Source organism: Oryzias latipes, chromosome 7 (genome assembly GCF_053564925.1).
Source record: "Oryzias latipes strain Hd-rR chromosome 7, Olatipes_Hd-rR_3.1".
Classification (NCBI taxonomy): domain Eukaryota; kingdom Metazoa; phylum Chordata; class Actinopteri; order Beloniformes; family Adrianichthyidae; genus Oryzias; species Oryzias latipes.
Genome location: NC_136243.1, coordinates 6,466,281 through 6,491,724, shown reverse-complemented (window position 1 = coordinate 6,491,724; position 25,444 = coordinate 6,466,281). Strand labels below are relative to the sequence as shown.

At 43.2% G+C, this 25,444-nt stretch overlaps 1 protein-coding gene across 4 annotated transcripts; it reads left to right on the top strand.

Moving 5' to 3' along the window:
• hm13 (histocompatibility (minor) 13) lies at nucleotides 1-20,606 on the top strand. Of its 4 annotated transcripts, none has more exons than XM_023957003.2 (12): nucleotides 1-562; nucleotides 2,753-2,788; nucleotides 7,804-7,902; nucleotides 7,980-8,062; nucleotides 8,130-8,218; nucleotides 8,764-8,849; nucleotides 8,936-9,061; nucleotides 9,197-9,254; nucleotides 11,652-11,772; nucleotides 11,874-11,976; nucleotides 13,940-14,025; nucleotides 19,298-20,606. In XM_023957003.2, exons 1-12 carry the CDS (start codon nucleotides 344-346, stop codon nucleotides 19,368-19,370), a joined length of 1,179 nt encoding a protein of 392 aa, XP_023812771.1. In that variant the 5' UTR covers nucleotides 1-343; the 3' UTR covers nucleotides 19,371-20,606. The 4 variants fall into 4 exon arrangements, with proteins under 4 accessions (XP_023812771.1, XP_011471260.1, XP_023812772.1 ...); XM_011472958.3 differs by lacking the exon at nucleotides 19,298-20,606 and adding an exon at nucleotides 15,318-15,758; XM_023957004.2 differs by lacking the exon at nucleotides 2,753-2,788.
• The last annotated feature ends 4,838 nt before the right edge of the window (nucleotides 20,607-25,444 follow it).

Here is a 25,444-nt window from a genome sequence, read left to right as displayed (position 1 = left end):
GCTAAGCTTTTTATCAATTAAATAAGAGAAACAACATATGTTCTGTTAATTAATTTGATAATCTAATTGTCCTACTTGACTTATTTGATTTTAAAATCAGATGGTTTTATGTCTTGACTTGATCGTCGAGGGGAAGGTATCGTGGAAAAGCAGCAGAGTGAGACCTCCTGTCTCCGGCTTCACCTCGCTCACAGCTTTAGGAAACGTGGCCTTATTGCGAGTCCAGCCGCCGCCGCTGGTTGATGAATGAGCGCCGCACAGCTTCAGCTGCTTCCTCCATCCGACCTACAGTTTTCCTCAAAGCCGGAGCAGTCCACTTCAAGACGCCGTTTTTAGAAAAGTCATGTCTGAGGCTGAACAAGTCCCGGCCTCGGCCCCGGAGGCCGCCTCCGCTGTTATCCTGAACGCCACGGACTCCAACGGGACTGAGGCGCTCAACGCCACGGCTAAATTCGTGGCCACCCCGGAGGGCACGGCGCTGGCGTACGGTAGCTTGGTGTTCATGGCGCTGCTGCCCATCTTTTTCGGAGCTCTGCGGTCCGTGACCTGCTCCAAGTCTAAGGTAACGCTCGAGAACCGCTAGCCACCTCCAGAGAGCAGGGTTAGCAAGGACAGAATAATTAAAATGATTCTATCTAATGTGTATCCGTTTGCAAATCGGAGCAAATTTTCCAAACTGCCATAAAGGCCACACACTAGCATTCTTTAAAAGCATTCGCACTTGTTGCGTTCACGTGCTCTTGGGAGGCATGTTTTTTCGGAGTTCGCGCATCAGGTGGTTTGTTCTGTAATTTAATTGTTCATTGATTCTTTTGGACACACGGATGGAGGATTTCCGGGATCTGAAGCAGCACATATGTTAATTGCGCGCCGTCCAGTGAGTCGTGTGTGTCACCTGCAGACGTGTACTTCACGCTGTCTTTTCGGGGTGTCATATATGCGCAGTGACATGCGCAGTGAACAACTGGTGGTGGTAATGACAGCAAAAACCGTGGTGTATCCGTCAACACAGGAGTCAAATGTTTTAGAGCCGTTAAAGAGCTGTGGGGTACAAATGATGCAACATGTCACTGCCTTTAAATTTAAAATATTGATCAGGTATGTATGTATTTATATGTAATTTATGTATGTGTATGTATATATATATTGGACCCGTTCCTTTCAGCTACACACTGACCAAAATTTGCACACACCTTGTAACCAGAGAAATTGAATTTTGGACACAGTGACACCCCCCCCAGACCCCACCCCAAATAAGGATGACATCACAGAAGACAAAACTGCCAAATAAATAGAATGGGCCAAAATCTCTAACAGGGCTCAAAACATTGCAGCATACACAAATGAAACCAACGTGTCAGGAAAATACAAGTTAAGTTTTGAAATGATCATGGTATGGACAAAGCACCCTTGGCTTTGTGGCCATTTTGTGGCAAAGTGTGAAATTTGGTGATTTTTCTCATGGAGGAAAAGTTTTTGTTGTTTTCATGAACTGTCACACACGCCACCAGGTTAAGGCAACAACCACAACCCAAGTTTTGTTGACCTTTGGCTTCAGGCCTCTTTTCCAACACAGCAGTTTGCTGCAGTTGAAGTCTGCTACAGTAGCATGAGATGTGTTCACAGCCACAATGGCCATTGGGTCCTGGCAGAATTACATAACCTCTATATCATCACGAGATTGTTGGATCTTTTGTGTTATGGCATGAGTGGTCGAGTTTTTTTTTTTTTTTTGGAATAGCTGTTAAATTTGGGCCTGCTCCTCTTTGTGTCAATAAAGTGATCTTTGTTTGTTGGTGATCATCACAGTCCACAGTAGTTAACATGCTAAGCTAGCATATTCTGCAGATCATCTGTGCCCTGATCGTGGTCCCTGAGATCTTACCAACTAATCATCAGCAACTAGGAAGGGAGAGGCGGCAAACAGGCAGGGTGGTAGATCTCCAGGACCAGGATCGGGCACGCCCCATCTAGGAGTTGACTTTTAAAAACTTCCAGACTTGTGTTTCAATCTAAATACAACTCATCTCACTAATGCCTCCATTGTCACTGTGAGGTCAAGAAACTCAGCGAGACTTATCAGCAGAAATGTTCATGACAGTCAGAGCTGATGTTGACCTTTCTACACAAATCTCTACATGTCTGTAGTTCTACGGTGCTGTCATCAGAGGGCAGCATGAGTCGCTCATACAAGCTTGTAGTATGTTTTTGTGATTGTGTGTTCTGCTCTGGTGGCTTAGAGGTCAAAGACCTGCTTGGAATGAATGCAGCTGCTGGTACAGCTGCATCTTTCTCTTCTGTCTTTGGACCATTTTCTGTTTACAGGCCAGCAGGTTCTTAACCAAACTCATGATGTTCAACTCCGATCAGTTCATTTATGATGCAAGATGTTGATCAACGTCAAACCAACTAGATGGTTGAGTTCCAGTTCTGTGCAGATTGATTTCTGTCAGGCAAACATAACTGAACGGTAAACGTTTGAATGTCTTCCCTGATGGAGTTTACACAGAAATGGTCTGGATCAATCTGTTGAATAAGACTCTCCAACAGGATTGGATTTGGTTACGATCTCTGTGACACACAAATGAGACCACCTCTTTGTTTGCTTTCTGAAAAGTGATCTGCTTCTTCATTTCGCTCCTGCTTTCTTTTTTCTTCTTATCTCCAATTTGACCCTTCTTTTCTCCTTGTCTGTCCGTGCACACCTGTCTGTCCACCCATCCTGTCTGTCCGTCTCTCTGTCTGTCTGTAGGAGCTGGGAGAAAATGATTACCATTCTGGGTTCAGAGTGAGTATGAGAGCCGCACACTTCCTGTCAACTGCATGAAAACCACTTGAATGATGCTAGTGTTCACGCAGCAGCCGTTCAGCTTCCAAGGTGTGCATGTGTGTCTGTTAACCAGAGCCATCAGCAAGGCAAATCCAACGAGTCGTTGTAGAGCGGCACGCCTTCACGTCTGTGTCGTGCATTAACAGAAAACCAGCTTCCTGCTTGGAGAAGTGGTTTTAGCAGTTGGGGGATTCCCTTTTCTTTTTAAACTTGTTTGTGTCTTAAATTCTCCAGTACTGGGGAGAACTAGACCACGCCCCAAAAAAAGTAAAAACCAAAGTGCATGATGGGAATAAAAGATGCCATCTTTTTGACAGAAAAATCATGGGCTGTGTCTGAATTCCCTCCATACACACTACTTGGTGCACTAACATGGCATATGCCTCTCTTTCGGGGCGTCCGAATTAGGCCTGGACAATAAATCCCCAATTTTTTGTCATCCTGATGTGAACCTGTGCGAGATGCGCATCGCAAAAGACTACAGAAACGGCTATGAAATGTTAAAACAATGTCGTGGCAGCTTGAAATATTTAGCAAATCAAATGCTGTTGTCAGCATTCCCATAACAGACTAACCAGAGGGCATTTGTGCTAAAGTAGAGGTCAGACATTCAAGGTCATAGCCTGATGAGCCTGATTGCAGAAAGTTGATCTAAGTGCAGATGTGAACTAAAGGACCACATACCGTCACTGAAACCCTCAATTTGAAACTGCCAAATGTAGACATCCTTAACCACACAGCTGGTGTTGAGTGACATGTGGGGGACAAAAAGCTACCATGAATAGTCGAAGCAAAAAACCTTTTGGATGTTATCAGCTCAACGCAAACAAAACTGAAGCTGTGACTTTCTGTTCTTCTCTGACAGTTTTCCACATCCTTCACGTTCCAATCGATTCTGATTTGCTGCTGGGTGTGCATTTAAAAAGTGATAATGCATGCCTTAAAAATAGTTCCGTCACATAGCTTAAAAGTTCTGTATCACTGCGCTGGGTTCTTTAAAACAAACTTTAGCTTCATCATCTGGACAAAAACAAGCGGTAAGAGGGGAACCTTCTCTCTGAACTGATGCTTTATCTAACCCATCATGACCATCAGCATAGACATCGCTTTCCTTTGTGGGCGGCCGTGGTGCAGCGGTAGGGCGGTCGTCCCATGATCGTAAGGTTGCAGGTTCGATTCCCGCCTTGCACGCCCATGAGTCGAAGTGTCCTTGGGCAAGACACTGAACCCCACCTTGCCTCTGGTGGTAGGCGGGCGCCTGTGTTTGGCAGCTGAGCCGCCACCGGTGTATGAATGTGTGTGTGACTGGGTGAATGGGTCTGTGACTGTAAAGTGCTTTGTCCTTGTAGGAAGAAAGGCGCTATATAAGTATACGCCATTTACCATTTACCATATCGCTTTCATTTGCCGCTGCAGTCAAGGTCGTTGCTGGCTCACCTGTTACAATGACAACGTGCCGTACCACGCATCAAATAGTCCGTTTTTGTGAAAAGGTGATTTAAAGAGAAAAAATTAAAAGACCAAAAATTGAATACTTATTTCTTTTTTAAGTGACTATGGTCTAAGCGGGTTAATGGCCTTCGAAGTAGGGTTGTGCCGATGGACGATATCATCGTCCATCGTGATGGGTGACTGACATCCCGATGGAGAGACCACCATCGTGATGCCACGCCCCCGCCACGTTGCGCGTCGACACCATAAGCCGCGGTTACATGTACAAAATATTTTGATGGGATCAATGGTCGGATTAGAATCCAACCGTGTAGATGGGCCCAGAAAAATGTTTTCAGAATATAAAAACGTTCACTAAGGTCACAATTTTGGTCGGAATAAATCATTCGCACATGCGCAGTATTCGCACATGCGCAGTTTGAAAACCGGAAGGGGATACAACTTCCGCCGAGCGGCTTTTTTTCCAAACTTTATTGAATATGACAATTCAATACAAAACGATAACAGCGCCGAGCGGCTATATATATTGACATGTCAGCTCGGTAAAATACGAGATGATCTTCTAAACGTGCTTTTAATAATGTTACGGTTATTATGAAACACCTGTTCGCTCATCATTTGAATTTTAATCCGTGTGGCCAGTGCTTTTTCTGAACGGAGCCAGGATTAGCAGTATGCTAACACGGTCTAACAACATTAGCTTTGGGTGGCGCTGCATCCTGTGAATAACATCAGCCTTTATTTAGTCGGGACACGACTGGAAACACAAATCCGCGTGATTGTTTGAATGTTTTCTAAGGACTGAGCGACATTTCTGCTTTGATGCTCAAACCTCTGTGTGTGCTGACGATCCGTGCTGTGCTCAGACACACGTTTAGACCCGGTTCTGAGTTTGATAGCTCGTACCCCTAGAGCTGCGGGACGGATCGCAGTCTTAAATCTCCCACACATACCGCTCATGTACCCCCCCCCCCCCCCCTTCCCATCAAACACAAAGCTGTAAATTCGCACTCCGCCGGTCCACTCCGCTAAGTGCGGGAGTGGACTACTTCTTTTCTATTTTGTTTGTTACTTTTTCTGTTAAAGTCACTTCCCTCAGTTTATACTGGCTCATCGCGGATTAACCATTAGTTGGGAAATAAAATGAAAAAAGCAAAATAACGAATAGCAGTTATATAAGAACGAAAAATGTAAAAAAAATACACCCCCCCCCCCCCCGACGATGTCATCGTCCATCCCGATGGTTGACAGCAAACATCGTCAGCGGCCAAATTAGGGGACATCGCCCAACCCTACTTCGAAGTTTCCATTGTCAGAATTAACGCACTTCACGGAAGCAAAACTTTGAAGTGCATTATCCTTACATAACTGCTGATGCATGCTTTGGTTTTTAACACAAATATTTACAAGGTTTAATTTAAAAAAAATTAAAGCAAAAAAACTACATGAGCTGTGCTATAGCACGACCATTTAAATGAAGATGTCTGGTAAAACACTATCATTTCAAAAGGACAAACTGAATTTTCATAGCGACATAATTATTCTTTATTTCATTGGGTTTTTTCTAACCTTCTCTGCCTAAATGAAGCTAGGGAATGTTGACATTCACACCACCCTATAGACCTCCATCGTTCCTGCACTGGCTGAACTGATCTTGTGCTATCCAAAAAGTTTGTCCAGGACTTCGGAAAAGTGCCGTCTTCATCACATTTTAGCGCAGGTGCAGGCGGGGTTTCATCTGTTTTTAACACGTCCGCATGTTCTGACAGAACTGATCAGAGCTGAGGTGTCAGCAGGTGCAAAGATGAAGAAGGGAAGCTTCAGAACTCCCTTGTCTTGTGTCTCCGACCCAGTTTGCATCTCAGGAGACCGGTTGGAGGAGAATATAGATGAAGTTGAGTCTCAGGCTGTTTGTAGACCGATGCTTTATGGTGGGCTGAATGGCAAATCGCCACAAGGGTTCATTGGTCGCCATTCCTGCACGGAACATTTGTTTCTGACAGAACAATCTGAAACTTGCACAATGCCTTTTTGTTTGGACCAAACATGTAAGCAGATACTGTGGTTCTTATGAGGGCCCTTCTGAAATGTGTGTGATGTTTCTCTGTGGCAGACATGTGGATCTAGTGTCACCTGAGGGAACGATTAAGTTTAAAGCTTGTTGGAAGTAAAGCATCAAAAGAACAGAAGGAACCTAAACATGGAGAAATGTTTTTCACCCGGCTTTGTCTATGTGCTGTGAACGTTGGACGGAGAAATGGCAGAGGAACCCTGTAAAAAGTCGGCTGGCCATCTCTGGTGCTGGAGAGTCTGTATTCCTGCTCTCTCTGGACTGCTAGATGCTGACTACCTAAATCAGTTCAGCCAATCAGGATGTGGAATCACGTGAGTCATAATCAGCAGCGGGCTGGTCAGGGAGGACTGGAGGACGGGCAGGGTGGTGGCTCCTGAGGACCAGGGTCGGCCCGGCTGTTCGAAGTAAACATGAAACATTTCTTTATTCATGTGGGGTCCTTGGAGACTTCTGTGCTCTGAAACCTGCTGACACCTGTTTACCAAAGCAGACCACCTGCAGTCCACACATTCCTGCAGCTGAACACCAGGACAGCTGTTCTTGAGGGCGAGAGCATCAGCTTTAAGCAAACCTTTCAGTTCAGCTTCCTTAGTGCTCATCTGCAGCAGGCTGTGAGGTTTCAGCATTCTGAGGAAACAGATGTGACAAACAGCTTGAAAATGATTTGACATTTTACCCCCTGAGTTGTGTACTATTTGTTAAAGAGCCACTCTATTGGTGTTTTTGTTGTCTTTAATGTGTTCTTGTGGCATTTTTATGATGATGGAATGCATAAAAAATCAATCTCAAAATTTTCAGTGTTTCAGGTTCTTTTTTCAAATCGTTGTGGATCAGAAGCAGACAGAAAGATGCAGTTTAAAGAAGAGCTTACTTGTGATGTAGAAAATACGCTGGGCGGGCCCCAAGCTCCCTGCTCTGCCCCTTTCTGAATCATCCACTAACAGACAAATAAATCCATGAACGTCTTTGTTTTCCTCGTCTGAGATGGAATCTGGATCTAAACTGTACGGCTGGAAAGCTACGATATTGCTGTCATTATTTAGCTTAGGGGGTGTGAGAGGCTGTAAGATGGCGGGAGAGAATAAACAAACAGCTCGACACAACTCGGATCACTGAAAACACAAAAAAGGAATGAATGATTCGTTTGGTTTTAAACTTGAACCCTTTGAACCAATCAGACGTTGGGATATACCTGTCAGCAGGTATCGTGGTCCTCTTCATGAGAGCAAATTGCTCCATCATCCATAAATTCCATAAATCCGGCTGGAACTCCAGTGAATTCATCAAATGCTGATGTTGTCCAAAGACCCACCTGACCAGCGGCTTTACATTTGGTGTATTTAACAAACAAGCCTCTTTTTAAAAGGTTTCTGTAGAACGTTATCCATAGACTTAGTTTGTCGACCCTGCAGGCAGTTCAGTCATGAGCTGACTCTTTATCCTGCAGAACTCTGCAGACATGCCGGAGACCATCACCAGCCGGGACGCCGCCCGCTTTCCCATCATTGCCAGCTGTACTCTGTTTGGGCTTTACCTCTTCTTCAAGGTAAGTTGGGGTCTCAGCTGCTACCTTTCATTGAAGCTGGGGGGGGAGTGTTGTTTAAACTCTGTGCTGTTGATCAGGTGTTTTCTCAAGAGTACATCAACCTGCTGCTGTCCGTCTACTTCTTTGTGCTGGGCGTCCTGGCTCTGTCGCACACTATGAGGTAAGTCAGCAATCGTGTACAAATCACTGCAGTTAAACCAAGACCTCTAACCTGATGTGTCCCACAGTCCACTGATGTCCAGAATCTTTCCCGTGTCTTTGCCAAACAAGCAGTACCAGCTGCTCTTCACTCAGGGCTCCGGGGAGTCCAAAGAGGGTGAGCTCCAAACTGTCCATGTTTGAACATCAGCTATGCTGCTGCAAGCCCCGCCCAAAGTCTTAACTTTGTCTATGAAAACAAGGTGGATCTGCTGAAGGAATGCGCACAAAAAGCTCATTCCTGTCTGAAGATGCTCTAAAAATCGCCTTTTCTAAATGTCAGTGTGCTGGAGAGACCTGTCTGTCGGTATTGGTGCACAGACAGCTTTAAGGTAGTTAATCACATGAAGGCAGAAAGGGTTACTAAATTCTGGGCCTCAACCCTGAAATGCAGAGGATTTGACTGTATTTGCAGATCTGTTGAAACACCTTTGAGTTGAGAAACGCTAAGTAATACCTTCGCTCAGTGAAGTTTTTTCTGGAACACACTTAGTTAGAAAAAAGAGCAAATCTGAGGGAAAATAACAGTTATTTTAAATCCAATTTGTTTTATAAAATTGAAGGTTCTCATGGTTCAGTATTGGGTCATTTAGACAAGAACTAGTCATCCCGTCTTTAATCAGACGGTGGGAAAGTTCTGATCCGTCTTCTGTCTCTCAACAGAAATAGTCAACTATGAGTTTGACACCAAGAACCTGGTGTGTCTGTGTATCAGCAGTGTGGTGGGAGTCTGGTACTTGCTCAAGAAGGTAATCTGATGGATTCCCTGCAGTCTGATTACAGTAATGCTGGTAGGAGGGTGGATCACCGCTGCCTTTGTTTTGTCACACCACAGCACTGGATAGCCAACAACCTGTTCGGCCTGGCGTTTGCCTTGAACGGGGTGGAGCTACTCCACCTGAACAACGTCAGTACTGGCTGCATCCTGCTGGGGGGGCTGTTCGTCTATGATGTTTTCTGGGTGAGACGCTCATGAAACCCTCTTCTGCCTTTTTGACGGACATTTCACTGCTTGTTTTTTTTATGATGCAGTCAGGATTTGGTCTAAGTTCAGGTGGTCATTCAAAAGTTGTTCTTGTCTTCTCAAACTCTCCAGGTGTTTGGGACCAACGTCATGGTAACCGTGGCAAAGTCCTTTGAAGCACCGATTAAATGTGAGTGAGAACGAGCACAACAGCAGTCCTTCATAAATGTCCTCTGAAGTGTGATGAGAGCAGAGCAGGGAGGTTGCAACCCGCCAAGCCTGCGTCTCATACAAGTTCTTTATTAAACAGCATTTCTTCGTCTGCTCCTGATTCACAACATTTTGAATAAAAAACACCCATAAATACAATTTCTCAATATTCTTCATGTATGTCCTCCATCATGAGAAAAACGCCACAAGAACTTGTTGATCATCAAAAACACCATTTTCATTGAAGTTGGTGTTTAACCCTTGTGCTATCCTAGGCACTTTATCGTTGGGAGTTGGGTCATCTAGACCCACTAGACAGTGCTCTGAACTAGGGCTGGGCGATATTGGATTTTTCATATCACGATATTGTTTTTTTCATATTGTGCGATAACGATATTAAAAACGATATCAAATAACTATATTTTTCAAAGTAATCTTTATTGCACACAGTTTTAAAAGACCACAAATAAATTCAAATGTTTGAACTTTCAAGTTTAACAGAAAAATAGACAAAAAATTGACACAATTATGTCAATATAAAAAAAAGTGCAATAAACTAAAAAAAACTCCCAAGAAACTCCTCAGTTTCTTTAAAATGCTCTTCAAGAAATTAAAGAAAACTTAAAACAAAAAAGTTCTTAGTTAAATACTTTGTGCAACTTCGAATAGCTTTCAAAGACAAGTCAAAAAAGAACAACAGATCAACTTAAATGGCCTCCTATTCTGTGAGGCAACAAATGGGCACCATGGTCAGTGTGATTTCTGCTAAATGAACAAAAGCCTACAGATTACGGGCAAGGAAGACGAGTGTATCAACCATTTCAGGTTTTAAAGCTGCCCTTTGACAGGTTACAATATTACCCCCTGTACTAAATACCCTCTCAGATGGGGTGCTGGTCGCAGGGATACACAAATAGCGCTTTGCCAGGCAGCTAATCCTCGGGAAACTTTTCTCGTGGATTTTCCACCACTGTAGATTTTTTGTCGTATGGCGTTACATTGGAAAATGCCGAATGTAAAGACTGCTGCTGCAGCGCAGGTCTTACCGTTGTTTTTGAAGTCTGGCATTGAGCATGCTCGAGGGGGTGGTGCTGCTTTAAGTGAGAAAAAAGGTTGGTGGTATTTCCACATTTATTAGGAACGTTTCTTTGGCACAATTTGCAGTAGACGTTACTTTGACTTTTATCCGACTTTAGATAACCGAAAAACGTCCACACGGCGGAACTTTTCAGGCCGGTCCGTTCTACAATGCCTCTTGAACCTTCATCTGCGCCCGCTTGGCTCGAGTTTGTTAACTTCTCTTCAGACGGAACATTCATTTTCTGCAAGTGTTAGGATTTGCAACGCATGCAGATACTAGCTTGCATCCTAGCTTGTAAATAACGTTCACTCTAACTAGACGTGGCGCAGTTTATTCAGTGATTGGTCTAGCCCTGTGATACTTAATTGTGATTGGACAAGAGGGCGGGTCTTCCGGGGGTTTCTCCCGTGTTCATTTAAAACGAAAGTTTATCGCAATAGACTCATTTCACTATCGAAAAAAGGTAATATCGCAATAACGATAATTATCGTTTTATCGCCAAGCCCTACTCTGAACCTTTTTTCTTCAATGATTTGTGATCTTCACTGGTGTCCATGGATTACATGAAATCTTTCCACCTTTATCCACCTTTGTCATGGTAGGGAGAACATGTCAATGTAAGGGTGGGGTCATCTAAGATAGCACAAGGGTTAAATAAGTGGACCTGCGGTTGACGTCATCATAAAAGCTGACCTGCATTTTGTTTTCAACATCTGTTACAGTTAAGTTCAACCATAATCTGTGTAGAACAGAGATGGACAAAGGCTGTAGACACGTGACCCATTGATACCAGAAATTCATTGGATTCTGAAGCCCAGAAAAGCCCACTCATTGAATATGACAAACAAACAGGCTTATCAGTGGCTGGCAAGAGTGCAAATGCCATCTGTCAATCAAACCACCATTGTTAAAGTGAGTTGTGAGTCAGGAAAAGTTACCGTAGTGTGAACGAATATTGAACTAACCAAAGAGATGAATAAAGGCAGTAGAATGCTACCCCTGACGTTGTCCAGTCAAGACAACGTAACGTTTTCGTTTGTCCATTGAACTCGATGAAATGTAAAAAAAAAGATTGGGCCTTGAAGATCAGCCTGCTCTTCTCTCTACTGCACACGTATGGCTATTACACTCTTTCTGTCTTTGTAGCCAGAATGTTCTTTTTTAATGTGCAATATTGGTATTCAATAAAAAAAAATAATTTGATGAAAACCGTTTTTAAATTGCTGTTCATTGTCTTCAGTTGCCTGAAGGATTAGTTTGGATTTGAAAAGTGAGGTTTGCTGCTCTGTCCTCCAGTGGTGTTCCCCCAGGACTTGCTGGAAAAGGGGCTGGAAGCCAATAACTTTGCCATGTTGGGACTGGGCGACATCGTCATTCCAGGCATCTTCATCGCTCTGCTGCTGCGCTTTGACGTCAGGTCAGTCCACACTCACATCAACCATCATTCATGATGACCAACAGGAGCCTTTTTTTCTGTTTGGACCCCACTGAGATCTGTTTTTTCCTGTTTATGCGCAGCTTAAAGAAGAACAGCCGGACGTATTTCTACTCCAGCTTCTTGGCCTACATCTTTGGCCTTGGCCTCACCATTTTTGTCATGCACACCTTCAAACACGCACAGGTACATTGAGGTCAACCAACCTTTTCATTAAACTTGGGTCTACGTGTATTCTAAGACGTGACATTAATTGTGAAGACTCAAGTCTTTGGATTTTAGAAAATATAGTTCTGAAAACAATAATAGAACCAAAAACTAAAAAGCAGGGGGGGGAAATCCACATTAAAGGATGTTTGTCTGGGATGTATTTCTGTGAAGACGCTCGCTCACAGTGCAGAGGGTTCAACTCTTTGACTTGGTTTGATGGCAAATAGAGTTTGGGGTAAAAAAACACATCCAGTGTCAGTTTATTTGGCTGTGGAATTTGGCTCCTTATGTAGAAGTGGAAAACCCAGATGCCTGAGCTTTTTAAAGAGGCTGAACAAGTCTTCACAGTGAACCAGTGTTCAGACCTGACAGCAACACACGCTCTTTAAATACTGTAACACAATGTGAATCAGCTGATTGTGTAAGAACTTCACAGCTGTAAAGCTGTAGATATCCACTCAAAGTTGCTTTTCTGGGCTTCAGAATCCACTGAAAGAGTTACGGTAGTTCATAGAATGTGAACACTGGAGCTAAAGCTGCGCTGTTAAAAGGTTCGATGGGTTCTCAAAGAGCTTAGCCTGAAGGGGTTCCACCATGTTTATTTAGACCTATGTTGTTTCTTTAATCTGATGGGCCAATATTAAACTGGAAACCATGCATTTAGTCCTCTGCATGTCACGCTATTTGCAGCTAGCGCTGTCCCTTTTAACGCAAATGTCTTGTAATCACATTAATTGCGTGTGAAGAAATGAATAATTGTTTTTTTCCCAAAAGGAGGGGAAAAAACAGCGTGAGCACCTTGGCTGCTCTTTGAGCAGGTATAACTGTGGCCCCTCCCTCCTCTGCTGGGCCAACAAGGCCAATAAAGCGACTCGCAAACGAGCCAGAAAGCGTCACCCTCATCAGTCCCTACGCGCCTCTTTAGCGAGGTCTCTGCTGATTGCGAGCCGTTTCGTTGGAGAAAACACAGATCAGCTTTGCTTTTTTACCACAATCTCTGCTGCTTAAAGTCCCACTGCAACTGTAGTTTAGCCGTTATAAAATGGTTTCCAGGGGTCTTTTGATTACGATTATGCAGGTTTTATCATAAACCAAAAAGCCTGAGAGACCAGCTCAGACGTTCATGGATCTGTCTGTCTGCAAGTGAAGGATTTAGACAAACTGTCCACAGTCCTTCATGGTGTCTACAAACACCTTTTTTCTCCTGATCTTTTGCCATTTTGACGAAGTAATCTTCAGAAATGCAGCTTTAATCTTTAATTCTTTGAGAAATGTCCTTCTATTGTGAGAAAAATGTTACTAAACAAGTTGACACCAAAAAATATGATTTTAATTGGAGTGGATCTTAACCGGCAAATGAGAGTACATTTAGAAAACTTTACTGAAAACACGTTTGACTCCTCCATGGCAAGCGATTGGCAGCAGATTGGTTGGGTAGTTAATGGATTAACTGGGACTTCTGACAGTAAAACAGTCACATTCTTCTCAAATAGTTTTTATCTTTGTTTCATTTACTTGATAAAACCTTCGAAAGGGATTTGTTTATTTGACATTAAAAGACTTTACAGGGGCATGGAACTCTCCTCACATTATGTTTTTGTGCCAACTCATCACAAGGATAAGTCATTTATGTTAAAGTTGAACTTTATTTACTTTGAAAACTTTCAGGGAACTTTTTTAACTTTAAAAACCAATTTAATAAAATACACTACTGAGGCTGTTACTCCCTGCACTTATGGGACCAGTTTATTACTTTAGTAAATTTAAATTAACAAAGTCAATTGTTGGAGTTTTATTATTCTAAAACACTTTTACTGGAAATGTTTATCGTCTCCAAATATGTTATTGACCTTCTCGACCACTAATAATCAGCATGAGGATAAAACCATATTGGTTGATCTCCAGTTCTGAACCAAGTTCTGGCGTGTTCTGTCTGCAGCCCGCTCTGCTCTACCTGGTTCCGGCCTGCGTGGGCTTCCCTGTCATTGTGGCGCTATTCAAAGGAGAACTCACGGAGATGTTCAGGTGAGTCACCATGGCAACCGCTTAGGCTTAATGAAGAAGTCCCTATTGACAATCAGGAGGGACTGCGAAACTCATTGACATACGCTGCGGGTCACACGCCTCACTTCTGTCCGCTCGCAAAAGTTTAAACCCCTCCAAGGAAGCCACAGAGTCCAGGTGCAGTCCGTTCAGCCACGTATCCTTGAACTCCCATAGAAGCCGGGTTAGTACCTTCAGCTCGTCGGTTTTGTTGAGGAGGGGACGAATGTGTCCCATAATGACGGATGATATGAGTGACCTCTACTTTTGTTTCCTCTCCTGGAGCTTTCGTCCGGCCCCCCAGCCTCTTCTTTTCCTCCGTATTTCTTTGGGAATCTGGTTTCTCCGCGTAGAGAAGGACGGTGTTGCGCAAGGCCAACAGCTGATCTCCGGTGTAACCAACTCAGCCGCTGCTGAAACCGTTAGGCTCCCCAAGGGGGGCTCAGAAAAGTCCAGAAAAAAGTAAAAAAAACTAGAAATAGTCTCCCCATAAGTGGAACCGCACCAGGCTAGGGCCACTCCGAAGGGAAACAAAAACCACACCTACAAACAACAAAACACAGTAAAAACTGAGCTTTAAAGAGCAGGGTTGCCATGACACGACAACGAGGAAAAAGCAGCTTGTAAAGCGTCTTTATTTGAACATTCAGCTCTAGAGCTGAACAGTGTCATTTTGTCAGTTTGTTCCTCCTGAGGTCACTGGCTCTGGTGATGCCACCCCAACAGATGCAACGTTGATCTAACCACAGTGCTGAGCATAGTTGAAGGTCTTCAGTTTACTTCCTCTGTAGATGTTCCTTTACGACCCCCCCGTTCCCCATGTGGGTGTCAGAAGATCTGATCTTCGGTAATCTGTAGGTGTCAGGGGTTTAACAGGACGCCTTCACTGCTTAGAAGGCCAAGCATGCTGAAGATGAGCACTTGAATGGATCAAGTCATTCTCAGATCTAAAGGAATCTTATTATTCCAGCAAGGAGTGGGGGGGGGGGGGGGGGGGGGGTGCCTGACCTTTCATTTTGTTCCTTATTGCGCATCAGTTGTTCGTTAGCCTCTTCCTCTCTCCGTTATCCTTTTTTTCCTTTCCTCCAGTCCTCACATCTTATCTCGACTGTTTAGTCACAAACTCTGATCATCACCAGAGATAAAAAACTTACCCCCCTCTTTCTTTTCTTTCTTTTTCTCCATTTCATCTACTTTTTCTCTGACTTCTTTCATTCTCTTCATCTCTTCTGTCCTCTTCCTCTTTCTACCTGCTCTCATCCCGTTGGCCTTAGCTACGAATCGTCAGAGGAAGTTCTTCCTGGTTCTCCCAGGCTAACTTCCTTTCCCACTGTGAGTGGCTCCCCGGCCAGCCTGGCCTCCTCCATGGATGCTGTCTGTTTGGCCACAGGCTCCTCCCCACTCCGCCGTCGATTACAGCCCACCTCCCTGTAGAAGCCCCGCCCTTAATATATTTTCCTGTCTGGACTGGACTGGTAAAATAAACAAAATGAACTAATGAAATCAGCTTTGTCTGTCCAAGATGAAACCCATTCCCCTGAGCCACCAACCCTCCAGCCGCAGAACCTCGACAATAATAACTGCTCGTCGTCTGTTATTCAGGGATTCAAACCTCACACAAACAACAAAACAACAACAGAAAAGTCACGGACCATGTTTAATCAGTGACAGAATATTTTGACTTTTTTGTCAAAGCTGGAATAAATGTTTTCTCAGACAACCTTGAGGATCATTGGCTTCCCTCATTAAAGCTCAATGGAACTGAGATCCAGTTGTTCTGCTTGTGCTGTAAATAAATCTTTCCTGATGAACAAATGGACCTTTCTTTCTGATTCTGATCTTACTATGGTTTTCTTCATTAGCAAGCCTTCTATCACGACTGAGAAAATTGTCATTGCATCAAACTGAAGTTCTAGCTTCATCTTCTTGTGCTCTGCCAATGTTTTTATTCAAAGGCTCTTTCATTCAGCAATTCTCAATCCATGGAAACTTTAGTTCAGTGTACTGGAACCTGGTTCGTTTTTGGTTTCAAAAGCTGATCGTGACCTAAAGCATGTGTTCCAACCAACAAAAGAAAGAAATTAGGATTTGCCCACGCTGCATGTGTTACTACGTTCACAATGAATGCGATTTTGCGTGTCAAATTTGTCAGATGACTCTATTTGGATGTGTGGCCTATTGACTACTCAAAGCTTGACCATAAAATTGCTCATAAATTTCATGCCCGAGTCGTGGGGCATGGAGGAACTGCCGCCAAATTTGTGGTCTGATTGCTACATGGAGCCTGAATATCTCCTTTACAGTGTATGGAAACCATGGATAATGTAGGGGGATCAGGTTTATTTCTTATAGATGGATAGATGGATAGACAACTTTATTTATCCCTTTGGGAGGTTCCCGGATGGAAATTGACATCTCCATCGTATACAGCACTATTTGACATACATGTAGGAAAAAAGCAGTACAATAATCAAAAAAGTAAAAACAGTAAAGACAGTTTACAGTACTGCAAAAACGGCATATAAAAAAAAGTCATTCAGGGCCTTTCCCTTCTGTCCTCCCCCCCCCCTCCTAAGTGGTGGTTAAAGAGTTTGATGGCACGGGGGACAAAGGAGTTTCTCAGTCTATTAGTCCTGCACCTTGGGAGGAGCAGCCTCTTGCTGAAGGTGCTTCTCTGGCTGCTGATGGTCGTGTGCAGAGGGCGGGTGGCATTGTCCAGGATCCAGGTTAGTTTTTTTAGTGTCCTTCTCTCTGCTACAGTAGCCAGAGGGTCCAACCTTGTGCCAACCACGGAGCCAGCCTGCCTCCGTGTTTTGAACAGCTCTACAAAACCATCAGTGATCACGTCTCCATGTCTGGGTTCAGGAGATCATTCAGAGACTCTCCATCTACTGCAGGAGCTGTAGCTGAATGACTGTGCTCTCAGCGCTGCTTCCACATGTCTGACGTGCCCGAGGAGGAAAAAAGTGAAAATAGGAATACAATCAGAGGAATCGTTTATCATTGTCTCAATGGAAGTAAGAAAAATGTTAAAGTTCAGGAGAAAAACAGTTTTTTCCACGTTTTTTTTTTTTTTTTTGGACTTCACCCGCTGATTGCGTCTTTGAACACATCACTGGCTAAAGGCCTGTTCAGACCGGGACGAATTTCGCCGGCGATTTTCGCCGACGTTTAACGCCTCGTGATTAAACAAAGGGCACCAATATGAGTGTGCACACCGACGCGAAAAAACGCCACGCGCCAAAGCGTCAAAAAAAAAAACGCCGTTTTTTTTTTTCGACGCGACGACCAATGAGAATGGCGCTTTTGCACACGTCTCTGGAGCTTCTGAAGTTACAGTAAAACACAACTTGGGGGCGCTCAAACACAAAACTGCCTTGCTGAGCACACATACCAGCGAAGAAGATAAACACCAAGTAGTGTCTACACTGCCGCAAAGAAATAATGACGGACATTCTAAAATATCCCCTTACCAAGTACCAGTTGGAGCTACTGATGCTTGAAATATTCATGTTTTCTTTGTATGATTCTGACAAGCGCGTAAATACTTGCTCTCTTCTTTTGAGTGAAAAGCGACTTTAAGAATCGTAAAGTTGCGCAGCGCCACCTTGTGTACAGGAGTATTTCTGTTTACATTAAGCGCCATCTAATGTCAGGGAATGAAATTGCATGTTCGCTCGGCTCATCGTCAGCGAAAATCGCCTGGGTGTGAACACAAAAAACGTGGCGAAAAACGCTGGCGAATAACGCCTGGCGAATATTCGTCCCGGTGTGTACGGGCCTTAAAGCTGAGTTCCTGACTGCTTGACATGCTGCGTCTTCTTCACCAATGTAAAGTTATTTAAACTCTGGACATGCCGCCTATATCATGTCACAAGGCTCAAATTGCACTGCCACCAGACTGGCGTGCAGCGCCCAATCCGCAAATTGTGCTGCTGGACCTCAGATCACGTCTGTACATCGACTTGGCATTGAAATTGGACACGTCTGCCCACGATGAACGAATTGCGTTCGTTGTGAATGCACATCACATTCCGCACACTTCTCATCATTTATTATGCATTTGCTGTTGCGATATTCTGGATGGAATGTAGCTGCATGTGTAGTTTGGCTCCTCGTCACAGGTCCTGTTGCTGTGCACTGAAGGTGTCTCCAGTTTATCAGACTGATAAATGTCTGGTTTATGTACGGTTAATGGCTGACTAAGTGTGCATTATCAGTAATTGACCCCTGTCGTGGAAGCCTGAACCATACATCGAAAAGCACTTCCACGAATGGTAAATGGTAAATGTTGTGTACTTGTATAGCGCTTTCTACCTTCCTCGACGGTCAGAAGTGCTTTACAGTCACAAACTCATTCACCCATCCACACACGGCAGCTCTGCTGCCGAACACTGGCGCCGACCTTTCACCAGAGGCAAGGTGGGGTTCAGTGTCTTGCCCAAGGACACTTCAACACATGGGCGGGCAAGGGGGGAATCGAATCTACAATTTTAAGATCAGAGGTTGACCGCTGCACCATAGCTGCCCTTAGAAGTGCATTAATTCTCATAATGCACACATCGAAAGCCATTAACCTGCTTATAACCACGGTTACTTACAAAAGAAATAAATATTCAACCAGTTTTAGTACTTTGTTCTTGCTATTTTATCGGTTTGGATCGCTTTTTTCGCAAAAAAGCAGATTAATTGTTTAGGTGTGCAATTATGCCTGTGCATTACTTTTTAATGCAAACCCAGCAGCCAATCAGAATCGAGTATTCACCCGGATCATGGTATAGTTTCTTTTTTTATTGTATCAAAAAGTTTCAAAACCTTTCTCTGAGAGAGATAAAATAAGAAATAAGGGAAATAAAATGAATAATAAAGATATGAACATAAATGTGTAGTGTGAATTCTGCCCACGAAAAATGAATCCATCCATCTTCTATACCCACTGCTGGTACCAAACCCAGGCACTGCTGGGTGGAAAAGGGGTTCAGTCGGACAGTTGTCTACATAGTTTCACATTTACGCCTAAGGGACGGTCCAGAGTCATCAGTGAACCTATGAAGCCTGTTTTTGGACTGTGGGTGGAACCTGGAGGATAGACCAAGGAGAGGATGCAAACTCTACGTAGAAAGAACTTAGCTGGGATTTGAACCAGAACCCACCTCTCACTGTGAGGCAAGACTTTAGAGGGAATTTCTGTTGTTGGGTTAAAACCCTAATGTTTGTAGGTTTGATTCACTTTGTTTCCTCGTTTTTTTTGCAGATATGAGGAGACTCCTGCTGAAGAGGCAGGCACCAAAGAGGACTCATCAGCGTCTGACAAGAAGGACCAATGAGGATTTCCTCTCAACTCCAACCCCCCCCCCCCCCCCCCCCCCGACATCTCTTATCCAACCTGCTGCTGCCATGTTTCATTGAAGCCCCGCCCCATCGCACCTCTCCTGCTTAGTGTTAATCGCCGGAGGAAATGGGGGGGCTATTTTACCAATGTGTTTGCCTCCGGTGACTGGAAATAGCAGCTGGTTTCCACGGCAACAGCAGAGACGGATCCGCGACGCGGACGCATATTCACAGCTGCAGCATCCTCAGAGGTTTTCTGCGTTTACAGTTTGGCTCAGCTCTGCCAAGAAACTGAAGAAACTGTGCAGTTTAACAAGCTTTTCTGTATGCAGGAGCTCGATGAAGAGCCAGCTTCACTGTCAGCATCCTCTCTCTCGCTGGTTTTCCTACGTTTCCCAACATGTCTGGCTTTTCTCACTGACCGCTGATCCTGCTGCTTTCTGCTTTTCACACCAGCTTTTTCCACTCACTCCGTTTTATTTGACGCTTTCATTTGTTTGGCGAAAGGCCTGAATTTTACGGTGGAAAACCCCGGCGCAGTTTTTAGTTGTCAAACGGCTCGTTACGTTCTCGTTCGTCAGAGCTCCGTGTTGTGAAAATCGGTTTGTATGATCGTTGGTTGTTCAGGTTCTTGACAAAATAAATGTCACTTATGTTTCAACCATCTGCTGATGTGGCGTCAGAGTTTACTGAATGCAGCAGCGTGCACCCGAGCCCTGCCAGCCAATCACAGTTCAGTGCTTAAAATATATGCCTGTTTTCTGCACAGAAGCGTGTTTGCCTCATTATGTTGTCCTCTTACAGAATTTCCAGTTGTGCTGTCATACATGCGGCACAATTTAAGGGATGGAACAGAAAACAGAACTGCACTGGCAGTTATTTTTTGGACTTGGAGCTAGTTGGAGGAACATTTGTTCAATTGGCTCTTCTGAATTTGAGTTATTTGGATTTAAATTAAAATAAACAACAAATTCAGTCGTTCATTTTCTAGTTTGGTGATTTATATATTTAAAGGTCAAGATTGTGATGTTAAAGGTCCAGTTGATGAGGATGGCTTAATAAGTCCAGCTGCTTTTAAGATGCTCTGTCTTTAAGTGATTTATTGAAGTGAATTTATTAAAGCAGCTGTTTCCCACAGGCCAACGCTCTGAAGCTGTGTTTGAAATTTGTCAAGTCCCTTTTGATTTGGGATCAATAAAGGGATGAAATAAACTTGTAACAATGAGCTGTAATTTGTTGTACGTTATTTGATGTATTCCTTTGGAAAACTGAGGGCAAAATAGAAAAATTGATTGATCGTTAATTTAAAAAATATCAAATCAATACCCAGATCCAAATATTACTAGTCTTTTATAGTTTTTAGAATTCTGACTTGCAGGTCATTTAAAAAAAACAAAAGTTGTCTCAGAAATGCTATGAAATAAAATCAGAAGATGATCATCTACACCAGGGGTGTCAAATTAATTTTGGTTCACGGGCCACATCCAACCCGTCTGATCTCAAGTGGGCTGGACCAGAAACATAAAAGCAAAATAAGCTATGGTCAGCTGATTTTCTGTTGGTTTTGTTTTGTATTTTTCTGTTACGGTTAACCCTAACCCTAATTCTCCCTCTCTCCCCTAGTTTACAGCCCCTCATAACCCCAAGCTAATATTAGTGAAGCAAAATAATGGTGATCAATATTGAAGCTATTCAGCTGTAGAGTTTATAGTCCAATTCCAGCTCAGATGTGGAAAATAAAAGCGTTGATGGATTTGTCTGCAGGTGGATGCATTGGAATGGAGCAGTGAAGGGAGACTTTGGCCCGCCTGTGACAGTTAATGTGTCACAAACCCGAGCTTTTTCTAACCACAGGTTTTCATAATCTCCAGATCCATCACGAGATGAATAAAGAAATTCTCAGAAACACAGTTTTCATCTAAAATTATTTTATATATGTCCTCCACAAGTAAAAAGCTCCTAAAACATGTTAAAAACACCAAAGCACTATTTTCACTGAAGTCTGTCTTTAAGGCCTCCAGCTAAAAACTCAAAGGCAATATCTTCTTTACAGTTGATATTTAAAAAATCACTTTTTATAAAAGGTTCTGCTTGATTTAATACATACATTTTACTTAAGATATATATATATATATAAGATAGGGGATAGAAAAAATATAAGAATAATGTATAAAACAAAACTATAAAATTTAAAATGGGCTTAATTTAAAAAAAACATTGTTTAATGATGTCATAACTGGTGAGCTGAGCTAGTGAATGATGTCATTGCTCCCAGAACATAAACCAGTGGACTCTGTTAATGTGAATGATGTCATGATGTCATCAGATGTCATGATTTCATTTGACATGACATCTGATGGCATCTGATGTCATCAGATGTCATTTGACACCACACAATGACATCATTTGAAGTCAGAAGGCTTCCAAGAAAACTCTTGTATACGTGTGCTTTCAAGCTTCTAACTGTTCTGAACGAGCACGTGGAAAAAGCTGGACGAGAGCACTAAGATATCCAACCACACAACAAAGACAGCCGCCAACGTTCCAAAAAATGGAGAGGCAATACAGAGTCTGGTCTTCATCAACACCCACTTTAAGACACCGTATCAAACACCAACAATGTCTGTGAACACAGATTTCAAAAAGGTGAAACCTAAGGTTCAAAAGACTGAACGAGTGGAAAATTGGTCTCCAAAAAAGACAGACGCCAATGTTCAAACCCAGGTCAATAATGGAGAGGTCAAAAAGAAGAAAAAGGTCTTCAATAACGCCAATAAAGTAGTGTATAGTTTCATGTCAACATCTGAGAACAGAAACTTGCTCAGGAAAGCCCCAGAGAGGAGCAATCACTACACCAAAAACAACACTAAATATGTGGATTATTGGACCAAAAAAGAGGTACATCAGCCTCAGAAGAAAATGGAAACAGAAAGTGACCTCCTAAAACAGATCGAGACATTGAAAGAAAAACTGCAGAAGAAGGAAATGTTTCTGGATCTGGAAGAACAGAGGAGAAGTTCAGCTCAGACAGATTTGGACCTGTACATCCCAGTATTGGCACAGATGGAAAAAGAGTTCCAGGTGGAGCATGAACGTGGGCAGGTTTTGGATAAGGAAATCTCCAAACATAAACAGGTCATTGGTGATTTTCAGAGTCATGAGGTTGAATTTACTAAAGAATTTCAACCTACTCAATCCAAACTCAAGAAAGGACAGAAAATTCTGTGTTTGAATGAGCTTGATGATTTTGGGGAAGTTGAAGATCTAAAGACTCTAAAATCACAACTTGATGAGTTGGTGATTTCCAATCTGGACCTGAAAACCAAGTTAAAGCTGCAGGAAAAGGAAACAAAAAGGCTTCAAGAACAAGTAATTGAGCTCACCAAACAACTGGATGGTTTCAGCTTAGGCTGAGTCTTCCTGTTAAAGAAGCTCAACAACAGAGACTGAGAGAAGTTGAAGGTGGGAGGTCATTGGGATGTAAATAGTTGGGTTGTCACGGTTAGAGGGGGATTAGCGTTGAAAATGACAGTAGGTCATTGAGATGTAAATAGTTGGGTTGTCATGGTTACAACCCAACTTTGGTGAGGGTTTTAGACTATTAGGGCTGCAAAGAAAGGTGTGTACTTTGAAAATACTGTAAATCAGGCCTGCTCAATCCTGGTCCTCTGGATCACTTTTTAGAATATTATAGATGATAAAACGCACAAAGACACATTTTTTTTACAATTGTGGGGGAAAAAATAAAAAAGGAAAAAAAAGAAAGACTGTCCACTTGGGGGGGTTGAAAAAAAGGGCGGCACGTTGGTTTGTTGGGTCAACTTTGTGTCCTGACAGACCCGTGTCTGTGTGGGTTTTGTCCAAGGGCTTCGGTTCCTCCCACTTATCCAAATTCAGTTGTGTTAACAAACTAAATTTATCTACAGAGAAAAAAATCAGTCACCCAAATTTATTGGTAGCAAATGAAAAGAGGTTGAGCAGGCCTGTGGGTTTCCTCCGAGAACTTCGGTTTTCCCACACAAATTATTAGTAATTGGCTAAGAAACAAATTTTCCCCTCCCTGAATCGCCACCTTATCGTGGTGGAGGGGTTTGAGTGCCTGAATTTACCCCAGGAGCCCGGTTGTTGGGAGCATTTGCCCCGCGCTTGTTAGGGTCAAATGCCCCATCATGATGGTGTAGCTCCTGGGAGACTTCAGGCAGGACTAAGGGCGATTCAAAAGATCCTCAGAAAAACAGAAACAGCAAAGATCCAGTTTCCATGTCCTAAACAAAACTCAAAAGCTTCCTTTCGTGTTTGGTCAAAAAATAAAGAGACTGATAATGGTATGCCTGCTTTAGCAGGTTAGGGTTCGATTCCCTACGGTGCTCTGCCAAATATTTTGACTTTTATACATGAAAAGATGAGCATTGCAACCATAAACCTGGAGAAGAAAAGACCAGACATTTATTCATTTGTGAGAGATTATTGATTTTTTCAGATTTTTTCTTCTCCAGGTTTATGGTTGCAATAAAGCTGTCTATATTTTTTGGAAACACCTGCCTTCTTCCTGACCTTTGATGGGGCACCATCTGACTGACATCACGTGACCAGTTCACTCCAACATTGTCCCGCGCAGTAACTAGAGAGCTGACTATGTCGTCAGCTGTTGTTTGTTGTGTCCAACAACTCAAGAAACTCCGCTGTAATGTCTCTTTATCACCTCTGACAAATATGCACAGTTATATGTGATGTTGGTGCTTTCATCAATAGTGACTGAAAATACAATAAATGACTGGCTTCCTTGATTTGGCGTCCAAGTCTCCTCAGTGATGTTGGTTCCTGCTCCCCACAGTCAACTGCTGTTGTGTCCTTGGGCTAGACACTTCACCCTCCCTGCCTCCAGTGTGGCTCCACTGGAGTGTGAATGTGCATGAATATCCCAGAGGGATGGTCAGAGGGGCCGTAGGCACCAACTGGCAGCCACGCCTCTGTCAGTCTGCCCCGGGGCAGCTTCAGCTACATCAGTAGTTAAATCACCAAGTATGAATGAGGAGTGAATCAATAATGGACACATTGTAAGAACTTTGAGCGTCTGGAAAAGTGCAGATAAATTCAACCCGTTATTATTATTATTAATGGGAAGATGTGGGTTTAACCCTTGCGCTATCCTAGGCACTTTAACATTGGGAGTTGGGTCATCTAGACCCACTAGACAGTGCGCTGAACCTTTTTTCTTCAATGATTTGTGATCTTCACTGGTGTCCATGGATTACATGAAATCTTTCCACCTTTATCCACCTTTGTCATGGTAGGGAGAACACGTCAATGTAAGGGTGGGGTCATCTAAGATAGCACAAGGGTTAAAAAAACAAACTGAGCCACCATCCAGCCTGAAGAGGGCATCAGACAGGAGGTCTAAAACAAGTGGAAGAGGTGTGTGATCTGCCATCAGTCATTCTATTGGTCAAAAGAACCATGCAAGTTGTGAACTCAGATGCCTCGGTAAAAGCATGTGGTCTCACATCCAATGTCCAAAAGCTTTGACAGTTTTTTCCAGAGTCTGCTTTTTAGTTTTAGGGGTGCTGGCTTCTAAATGACTCTCTTGGAAAGAGTGGTTACCATGGAAATGATGATTCAGTCCAATTTGGACCAATCACTGCTTACTGACCCAAAAAACCGGTGACTGAATTGACTTCATTTGGTTGGAGCTGGAAGTACCGGTAAGCCATTTTCTATGGGTGATATAACACTCATTAGCACTGGTTGTAGTATGGTTTTACCTGGGCTAAGGAGAAAATGACTCTGTTTTGCAGGACTTTAAAAAGAGTGTCTGTTTCCACAAAAACACCCTCATTTGCCACAAGGAAGAAGCCCGTGGATGTTTTTGACACCCACCGATCATACCCCTGCAGCCATCATCAGTGTGTTATTGTCCCAGCTGTCAGGTTTTTCAGTTATAACACGGAATACATCACGCAAATTGGAAAGATACATGCTTAATGTTTGCAGGATCCGGGAGTTTTAGCTCCATCTTCTGGGCGCTGCTCTTGGTAAACGTCACTTCACAACATCGTCCAATAAGCGGGTT

What these genes read in the sequence shown, in the direction of transcription:
- hm13 (XM_011472958.3), top strand. Translation starts at nt 344, where the DNA reads ATGTCTGAGGCTGAACAAGTCCCGGCCTCGGCCCCGGAGGCCGCCTCC. An exon ending in GCTCTGTCGCACACTATGAG is followed by an intron (nt 8,063 to 8,129) that starts GTAAGTCAGCAA and finishes TGTGTCCCACAG; the next exon opens with TCCACTGATGTCCAGAATCT. An exon ending in TCGTCTATGATGTTTTCTGG is followed by an intron (nt 9,062 to 9,196) that starts GTGAGACGCTCA and finishes CAAACTCTCCAG; the next exon opens with GTGTTTGGGACCAACGTCAT.